The sequence below is a fragment of the Dipodomys ordii genome, unplaced genomic scaffold (assembly GCF_000151885.1).
Source record: "Dipodomys ordii isolate 6190 unplaced genomic scaffold, Dord_2.0 Scaffold204, whole genome shotgun sequence".
NCBI classification, from domain to species: domain Eukaryota; kingdom Metazoa; phylum Chordata; class Mammalia; order Rodentia; family Heteromyidae; genus Dipodomys; species Dipodomys ordii.
Genome location: NW_012267420.1, coordinates 1632882 through 1642990, shown reverse-complemented (window position 1 = coordinate 1642990; position 10109 = coordinate 1632882). Strand labels below are relative to the sequence as shown.

General features: G+C 38.7%; 1 protein-coding gene across 1 annotated transcript in view; it reads right to left on the bottom strand.

The window, feature by feature from the left end:
- Positions 1-5597: 5597 nt before the first annotated feature.
- Positions 5598-10109, bottom strand: part of Serinc1 (serine incorporator 1) — a 21518-nt gene continuing 17006 nt past the window's right edge. The window contains exons 7-9 of the mRNA XM_013035111.1: positions 9576-9727; positions 9257-9484; positions 5598-7149 (exon numbers count right to left, since the gene is read on the bottom strand). Coding sequence (XP_012890565.1) covers positions 7014-7149; positions 9257-9484; positions 9576-9727 — 516 coding nt within the window. The 3' untranslated portion in view covers positions 5598-7013. The remainder of the gene's footprint in view (positions 7150-9256; positions 9485-9575; positions 9728-10109) is intronic.

Genomic DNA, 10109 nt, shown 5'->3' with positions numbered 1-10109 from the left:
TGTAGAAAACTAAAGCTAGATCCTTATGTATCACCCTGCACCAGAATCAACTCCAAATGGATCAAAGACCTTGAAGTCAAAGCAGACACCCTGAAAACAATACGTACATGTTTTTTATGTGAGTAGGTTTTTATTTAGATGGGATAATGCCAGTTTTACAGGCATTTCTTTGTGTATAATCCTGGAGATATTCAGACCATTTCAACAGAATTATTCAACAAGGTATTGAAATAAGGATACTGGGTCTAAGTAACATCACCTTGTTCTCATAGTCATCCTGGTGCCTTCCAGGGTGGAAGGCCCTTTTTACCCAGCTCTGAAAAGCCAACAGGTGAGATTGGCCAGTCTTTGAATTGCAGATATCAGATTGTCTAGCCCCAGGAGAGCTTTGCTACAGTGAATACTTGTCCTTAAGTACAGTATTTCCCTATTTGGTTTGTTTTGTTTGTCCTTGAGTATTTCTCTATAGGTTCTGCTTTTATGGGCTTGGGTCTCCACCCCAAACATGGTTTTTGTCTTTAAAAGATTCTGGGTTGCAAGTCTTTGAGACAAGACTCTACCTGTAGTTGCTGGCTTTTCAATAAAGACTCCTAATTTGACCTCTCAAAATACGGCTTCTCTATTTCTTACGAACAAATTTTATACAGTATTTGGAGGCCCCAGCCAGATCCCAGTTTGGCACTGGGTTCCTTGATGCCACTGGTGGATGGTCTTGGATCGAACACTCCAAAAGGCAGGCACTGCTTGAGACCTTTTTCCAGGTCTTTAGTCAATTCTGCCACTCTGACAGCAAGCTCATGGATACCTGAAAGGCCATCTATTTTTTGGAGTCACTCAGGAGACCTCCAGAATAAGTTTGTTTTTTCCTCTGAATTCTGCTTGTTTTTCTGTTTTGGGGGGATAGATCCATCTGGAACTGTAGAGGTAAGGGGAGTGGATGTGCTTGAGACACACCCACAGCCCTCAAGGTTTGTGAGGACAACAGTTTGGGGTTGCTGAGGTGGGAGAGGCACATACAGCAAACTCTCATTTTGTGGAGTTCTGGTTGTGGCTGACATGGGAGATCTGTGGATCAAGCATGCCCAGCATGCTCAGGACAGTAGAGAGTTCTGGTCACTGATAAGGCAGGAGGTCTTGGGACCTGGCCTACCCAGCAGGTTTAGGTTTTTTATGTTTCTGCCTTGGTCTTGTCTCCTTCTGTTCTCTGTACCCGTCTGTAATATAGCTCCTCTGAGCCCTGGTTAATTTTGGCAGATTGGAATTGATAAAGTGCTCTAGTCTAAAATTTGGTAAAGAGTAAGGCCACCTGTAGGCTAAGAGTTTAGCCTCAGGTGACCCTCACCCTTCCTTCATCTGAAAGTATTCAAAGGTCAATCCGCATGCTACTGTGCTGTGGTCACAAACTTTGTTTCAGCATGTAGATCTCGGTTATCTGTAAGATTAAGATATTTAGTTTGTTGGCAAAAGTTTTAAGTTTTTCTAACACTGACCATCGTGGTTCTACAGTGCTATGGGCAAGAATATCCCTTGCTGCTGGAATTCCAGAAAATGTATGGCTGATATTCATTTTTGCATTCTTAAAGACCTTTGTGTACATGTGTGTGTGTGTGTGTGTGTGTGTGTGTGTGTATCAGCATGTTCAAGATAAAAACTGTTAGCACTGTAATCAAGTTATCTGGCTTAGCAAAAACATAAATCTTGACAACTAAGCATTTATTTCCTTTCATTGTTAAAATTTTGGGCTAATTATCAGAAATTTAAGTATAATTGTTTATCACTGTCAAAGATATTATCCATTCTATTTGTCCGGAACTGCTTTAGTTTCTCTTAGGAAGGAATCAAGAGAAAAGCTTGGTTTACTTCAGCTCCTCTTGGAATGCCCAAGGAAAAGGGACTACCTCTCCCCTCAACCTGAGGCATGGCCTCTCACCAGGACATGACAAATATAAAATGGGCGTGTTTCTTTTCCTTACAGACAGACACTGAAAGCCTAACTGTAGTGTGGGTGATGTGATTATAATTCCTAAAACCTGCTCCTTGGTATTATTTAAATGCTTTAAATAAGAAGGTTAAAAAGAAAAAAAAAGGTAATCTCTTGTGTAATATAATTTGGTCTCAATATTAGTATATGGAACCATAAACCTTAATTTCTATTTTGCAATTAGATGGATTTTTTTTTGGGGGGGGGGTCCGGTTGTGGGACCTGAACTCTGGGCCTGGACGCTGTCCCTCGGCTCTTTAGTTCAAGGCTAGTGCTCTACCACTTGAGCCACAGTACCACTTCCGGCTTTTTTCTTTTTGCTTATGTGGTGCTGAGGAATCGAACCCAGGGCTTCATGCATGCAAGGCAAGCACTTTACCACTGAGCCACCTTCCCAGCCCCCAGATGGATTTTTTTAAAAAGCAAAATATGGTCTGAGATTCCTTAAGTTTGTTAAGTCTGGACTCTTGGTACAGTGCCGGTCTGTATATAATTCTTACATTAAGAAAAGCTATGTCATTTGAGTTCAAAAGTTTTCTAAGAGTTAACTCAGACTACAGAAAATAAGTTTTAAAATCAGGCTGCAAAAGGTAAATGGTAAGTGTTTCAAGGTTTTCAAAAGGGTTATTTTAAATACAAATTAAAACATAGGAGTGTGAAGCAAAGAGGAGGAGTTAGTAAAGAAATGCTTTGGAAAGGGGATTTAAAATGGCTTACTGGATGAAGGGAATCTGGGAAGTAAGAATTGTCTTGAATGTTTCTTTCAAAGTGGTAAAAGGGGGAAATTAGGACTACCAAAGTTCACTTATAGTTGTTTATTTCAAGGTCTTTTTTGCTATCTTAATATCTATTTCCCAAGGATGTGAGCTGCCATGAATACAGAACCCTTTTCAAAACACCACCAGGTAATCTCTGCTTAAAATGATTTCAATTGATCTACTTGGTGCTTCAATTAAAGGGACTAGACTAATCTCATCTGAGGATCGTGGTTCAATGTCAGCTTGGGCAGAAAAGTCCCTGTGAGACGTTTCAATTAACCAGCAAAATGCTGGAAGTGGCACTGTGGCTCAAAGTAGTAGAGTGCTAGCTTTAAGCAGGAGAGCTCAGGGACATTTCCTAGGTCCTGAGTTCAGGCCAGTGATGGACAAAGAAAATGCCAAGTGGGGTGTTATCCCAGCATCGAGAAGACACTCTTGGGACAAAGCTTGTCCTGGTGACTAGGGAATATCCAGAGGCAGTTGGAAGACACTGCTCAGATAAGAGTTGATATCAGATCCTAAATGTGCTTGGTCCTTCCAAAGTAATCAGAGGTCATAAAAAATAAGCATGTCTACCTAATTGCCTATACCTGTCTACTGTGTAACTGGGAGGGAACTTGCACCCATGCCTATCAGTTATTGGTTATAGCGGGTAGTAAAAAAGCTTTGGTTGTGAAATGGGGGATAGTTTAAATCAAGAATTCCAGCCCCCAGTATCTGAGTCCAGTAATCCCTTGGTAAACTTAAGCTAAGATTTCAGGCCTCTTCTAGGCAGGGCCACACACCTATTCAGCTTGAAGCAATTATAGAAGATGGGTCTTCACCCATCAACTCCCCTAAGATCAAGAGACTGAAGTCATTTTTGGAAGAAGGAACGATAGATTAAAAGGAATAGGCCTGGAAAAGCTGGTAATATGTGCAGGCCCCCTTGAGTGTGGAGACCATACTTGTGAGAGATGGTGTAGGTCCAAGACTCCTATGTCTGCCCAGGAAATTCTGTCCTGATGGGATGCAATATGATTAACAAAAGTTGTCACCCTGATATATTGTCATGGGCACCAAAAAGGAGTTCTGTAATAAAAAGCAGTGAAACCCCCAAACATTTTATTGACTGTTCTTGGCCCCACTCAGAGGAAGCAATCAGAATATTGGGAAATAGATTTCACTAAGTCAGGCCCCTGCCTTAGTTTAAGTTAATAATGCTTTCTTAGGGTCTTTGCAGAACTTGTAGGTAATAAATGGGTCTGAGAGACATTGCTGCTGCCCATCTGGGATCCAGCCTATCCCTTCCAACCTGGAGATTGGTTAAAAAATTTGTCAAGCACAGCCTCACAGGCACCTGGAAGGGACCCTACATCATCATCCTGACCACCTCCACTGTGGTAACAGTAGACAGGGACCCCTGCTTGGCTCCATCAGACGGGGATGATTCCAGATGGAAGGCCATTTTTGATATGTTGAAACTTAAGACTTTTGTTGTCATCCTTTCTGTCAGCTCCTCCCCTGGAGCACTTTCTGTTTGCAAATCTTAGCAAGCCTGACCTGAGAAAGGAGTGCTGGTTGAATTTAAGTTCAAAGCCTCTTGATTCCAAGAGTATCAGTCATATGGAGCCAACTTTGACTGCTAGACTCCTTAAATCACAGGTGGAAACAGCCCAAGCAAAAACTAATGGTAAACTCTGCACAGCCTTAGGATGTTTTTTTGTTAATGAAACAGGTCTAGTATGGGAGAGCCTCTTTTGTAAACCTTGTTAAAAGTAACTTGGTTAATTTCATGGTCCAAGGGCCCAGTACAGCAAAGAAATCAATGATTTGATTCCATGTACATAAAACCAGTGGGGAACAAAATAAGGATATTGGATCTAAGTACTCTCACAGCCATGCTGGCTCTTTCCTGGAGGGAGGGGCCTTTTCACCCACCCCTAAAAAGCCTACAGGTGAGATGAATGGCCTATGTCAGGTTGTTAAGCCCCAGGAAAGTTTTGCTACAGAGAATGCTTGCCCTTGAGCATTTCCCTATTTGGTCTGCTTTTATGTGCATGGGTTTCCAACCCAAACATGTGGTTTTTGTCTTAAAATCTTTGTGCAAACTCTTCTGGGCTGCAGGTCTGTGAGACAGGAGTCCACCTGCAGTTGTGGGCTTTCCAATAAAGACTCCTGATTTGACCTCTCAAAATGTGGCTTCTGTTTCTTGCGAACAAATTCCCATACAACAGTATGTTACAGCTTAGTTAACTGCTGGAGTTTGGATGCTGAATGTGACCAGTTTTCATGTGTTAAAGGCATAGTCCCCAGGGCAGTCCTTCTAGGAGGTTGCAGAACTATGGGGATTTTGTACATGGTTAGATTATTTGGGGCATATCCTTTAAGGGATTCATGGCACTCTGATCTCATTCTGTAAGCCCCAAGTGATGCGATGGATTTTGTACTTCCTTAGCCACTGTAAAGCAGAGGTTTGCTCTGCCACGTATTCTCATTATGATGTGCTGCTTTGCCAAAGCCCAAAAGAAACCCTTTCTCTTCTAAGTGAATGATTTCAGATATTACAGCGACAGAAGCTAATGCAACTTAAGGTTGGAGGATCGGAATCAAAATTCTTTATTTTTCAAGAGAAAAATTTTGTATTAGCTTGCTATAAAAATATTAATTAGAATAATTGGCTGGAAAAACACAGTAGATGTAAAATATAAATTTAAAGAGGTTATTACTGAAGGTAAGGTAAGGTAAAAAGCACCTTCAAAATATTTCAGTTCTCAGGACAAAAGATGGGCACTTCGTCTCATCAGGTTCTTTTGTATATTGTCAAGTATTCTACCCACTTAGATTTGAACTGCTAGAAAATTAGTAACAGTACGCACTTTCTCTGAAATGATTTATTCAGATAATAGAACACAGCCACTCAATATTATGAAACACAGTAACAACATACAGAATAAGGTTGGGGAATTAACTGAATTGTTACTCCATTAACATTAATAAATATTATTAAAGAGGCAATAGAGTTCAAAAAGCTTCACTAGACACTAATTACACATACAAATAACTAAGAGTTCCTATCTAAAGTGTCACTGCTTGATTTTCAGGTTGAAAGATTATAATTATATATTTCCAATATATGAGCAGTAAATGAAAAAGCAACTTAAACCATTTTTTTAAGTGCATAGTATATGATAAGCAGAACTTTATTCTACATCAGCCCATCATCCTCTTGGCTTTAGTGCATGGATCAAAAGCATGCTGAACAGCATCAACACATATAAGTTTTCCACCACTAATGAGGTATAAAGTCAATTATGAATAGAAAGTACATTTTATGGCAAAGAGGATGTAACTATTTTTGGTAGACTTAGAATTTCCCAGCTTTGCTACTACTTGGCTACTTGAGCTACTTAAGTCTGCTTCAGGTTCTTCATTTTTCTAATGAAAAAGCATTGAACTATATTTTTAATATACTGAAGCCTAGTATTTTCCTGACTAATCAGAAGTTTGTCACCTTTGATTTTCAAAACTAGCTTTCAAAGCTTCAACAAGTTTCTTCTAACCTATGATTATTCTTTTCAAAACTGTCCAAATACTAATAGCTCCATTAAAACAACAACTTGGCATGGATTTATAAAGACCAAAACAAAGTTCATTTGTTGGTGATGACCATCATGTCAACACAGAGATTACCATCTCAGTGCATATTCAATACAATACATACCACCAATAATAAAGGCTCTGTGCCTTTACCTACATCCACAACCTACATTGTTTTTAATTAAACATTCCTTGCCTGTATAAGTTCCCTACCTTCATATAAAGGGAAAATCCTGACAAGAGAGACTTGTATTTTTCAGACAACAAATATTTAAATAAGTTATTTACACAGTTTAGAATAGCCACGTTCTTTGTGGTCTTCCATAAGGCAAAACATTATGTATTTCAAAAGGTAGCTATCCATTTACTTGTATGCTTCCTAAAAACAGTTTATGGTCTAACAATTTTAAAATCAAACTCAGTTTGACTTGCATGTACAGATCAGAGGATAAGACTACCACTGTCCTTTTTCTAATTCACCACCATACTCAAAACTTTGCACATTCCAATTCACATGATCAGAGCACTTAGCAAGTAATGAATGGCAAGCAGTAAAATCTATAATTCATGCCAGAACACAGAAGTTACACAGTGAGCACATATACATACGTAACTGTACAAAAGTTGGGAATACTGTTAATTTCAAATAAACAATGAAATGACCAAAGTGGGACTTGCATGCCAATGAGTCCCATTCAGTCAAAATCACGATTTGTAAGAACAAGTGGTGCCACCAGGGTCCACACATAGAGCACGATGCCAATCCAGCTAGAAGAGATTTTCACCCAGACAGCCGTCCACTGACTTTTCATCGCACGGGAAGGCTCATACCTAAAATTTGACCCAAAACAAAAGGACAAAGACAGAAGGATTGGATAATTAGTCATCAAGCCACTAAACTTATTTAGAAGTGTTCTTTGTACAAAGTATGTGAGACAGACTTGTTACATTTGCTTCACTTTTTCATGCTAATTTATGAAGATTAAAATCAATAATTTCCTTTACTGGACTATTTAGGTCTTTGAAATAGATCTTTTGCACAATACTGAAGCACTTTATGTTTAGAAATAAGATGTGATCTATGGATAAAGTGCTACTACTTTTCAGAATGCATGTAAGAATCAACATGAAATATATCCCTTACTTCTTATACTTTCTCAGACTTAACCTCCAGGAAGGAAATATATTCCAATTTGCTGAATTTTGTGTTAATAAAAATAAATATTTTTTGGGGGGGTCTGGTCATGGGGCCTGAACTCTGGGCCTGGGCACTGTCCCTCAGTTCTTCAGCTCAAGGCTAGCGCTCTACCACTTGAGCCACAGCTCCACTTCCGGCTTTTTTTCTTTTAGCCTATGTAGTGCTGAGGAATCGAACCCAGGGCCTCATGCATGCAAGGCAAGCGCTCTACCACTGAGCCAACTTCCCAGCCCAAAAATGTTATTTTTTTTTTAATCTAAATTCTTCAATTCACTATTATCTGACAGCTCAAACTGAATTGTTGAGAACTATCTGGATTCTTATGGGCTAATATAATGCACTACAGGAAGTTTTAAATATATTCTCAACAATAATAAAACTCAATAAAAGCTGCTTTCAAAAGGAGCATAGATTGTGAAAGGTCATTTTACACATTATACATTAAAAATTATTTAAAACAGGCTGGGAATGTGGCTTAGTGGTAGAGTGCTTGCCTAGTATGCAGGAAGCCTGGGTTTGATTCCTCAGTACAACATAAACAGACAAAGCTGGAAGTGGCTCTGTGGCTCAAGTGGTAGTGTGCTAGCCTTTTGCAAAAGAAGTGATTGGCAAAATAAATAAACAAATTACTTAAAACATAATTGCTTAGACTGAATAGTTCAATTAGAATCTTTTTCTAATTATGTTTTTATTATCTGTTAAGCAGCTGTATAAAGGAGGAACCATTCAACATTCAGTTCATAGGTGCAATATATGTTCATGGATGTCCTCTGTCACCACTCTCCCTCATCTGACCTCTCCCCTCAATTGTCTTAATTTCACAGAACATGTGTTGACTATTATGGCTACATTCTCTATTTTCTTCATTTATCACTATAGTATCTTTCAGTAATAACTCAGACAAAATCAGAAGGGGCAAAAGCAAAAAACTCTAAATTGCTATTTTCATCAGAAGAAATTTTTAACTATGGCTCAACAAGGTTTGAAGAAACAAGTTTTGTGAAATTATAAAACTCCATCTACATTAACATACAACATCTTTCTGATCTTTTAATGATACACTTCAAATGAAATAAAGAAGGTATCTTATTGTAGTATATTGGGATTAGGTTTATAAAACTGAAAATAAAAACACTTTTTTTTGGATCAACTAACACTGGCCTAAATATTCACTTAGCTATACATTATGAAATATATCAGAAGATTTTTTAAGCTCTTCATACCGAAATCAGTTTCACACACCTGTAATCCCAGCTACTCAGAAGCCTGGGACCCCGAAATCCAGTCTCAGCAGAAGTCTTTGAAACTCTATGTCAAAAAATAACTAGCAAAAACTAGCTAGAGGTATGGCTCAAGTGGGAGTGTCAGTTGAGCGAAGTCTAGAAAGCTCAAATCCCTGAGTTTAAGACTGAGAACCACAAAATAACAACAAAAAATACTCCCTATCAAATTATGCTTTATATAACAGAATCATGAAAAGGCATCCAAATTCTCATACTCCAAGTTTTCATGAAATGTAAGTACCAGGGCTGGGAAGGTGGCTCAGTGGTAGAATGCTTGCTTTGCATGCATGAGACCCTGGGTTCGATTCTTCAGCACACATAAGCAGAAAAAGCCAGAAGTGGCTCTGTGGCTCAAATGGTAGAGCACTACTTTTAGCTGAAGAGCTGAGGGACAGTGCCCAGGCCCAGAGTTCAGGCCCTATGACCAACAACAACAACAACAAAAAAATAGAAGTACCTGTACCAGTTGGTAAGGGTCATCATGATATAAAGTGAAGCCAGGAAAAGCATGAAGTGAAAGAAGGAGTAACTGTATGTGACACCATCCCTTTCATTATCTATAGCTCTGTGAACATCATCGCCATCCTCTAATGATCCATCACTTCTGGCTCCATCTTCAATTAATGTTGATTCATCACTTGTTAGAGTCAGTTTGTTAACCTGACTATTGTTTGAGGTACGGATGCTGAATGAAAGAGAGAAAGAGATTTTTTTCAAAAAGTTCTTAAGTCAATAGTTAAGCCTGCTTGTTAAATTTTTTTCATGCATTTTCTTACCTTGAATAAAACACACACAACAAAAAGAGGATTAGTCCTATAATCCCTTGAGCATGCCACCACTGGACCGACTGACCTTCCTTTGGGGCAGAGCTTGTGGTATTGAAACCAATTATGCTTAGTAGACTTGGGTTACAATTTGTTTCTGTAAAGTAAGTTAAAGTCAAAATGTTAAAATAACAAGATTTTTACTTTTAGAGCATTTTAATTCTATAACTTACAGCTAGCTTAAAGTTTTGCTCAAAAAGGTAAAACTATAATAAAATTCTTGAGCAGAATTTGTATTACTAATAATGAAGCCTTAGTGTTATTTTTTTCTGCCAAGTTTTTATACTATCAATTTAAAGCAGCACTTAAAAAAGTTTAATCACTAGTTTCAATCTATGTAAGAGCTAAAATGAATACATCATGGATCAGAAAATTCATATAGCATTTCAAGCCAGGTACTGGTGGCTCACGCCTGTAATCCTAGCTACTCAGGAGGCTGAGATCTGAGGATCGCAGTTCAAAGCCAGCCCGGGCAGGAGAGACCGT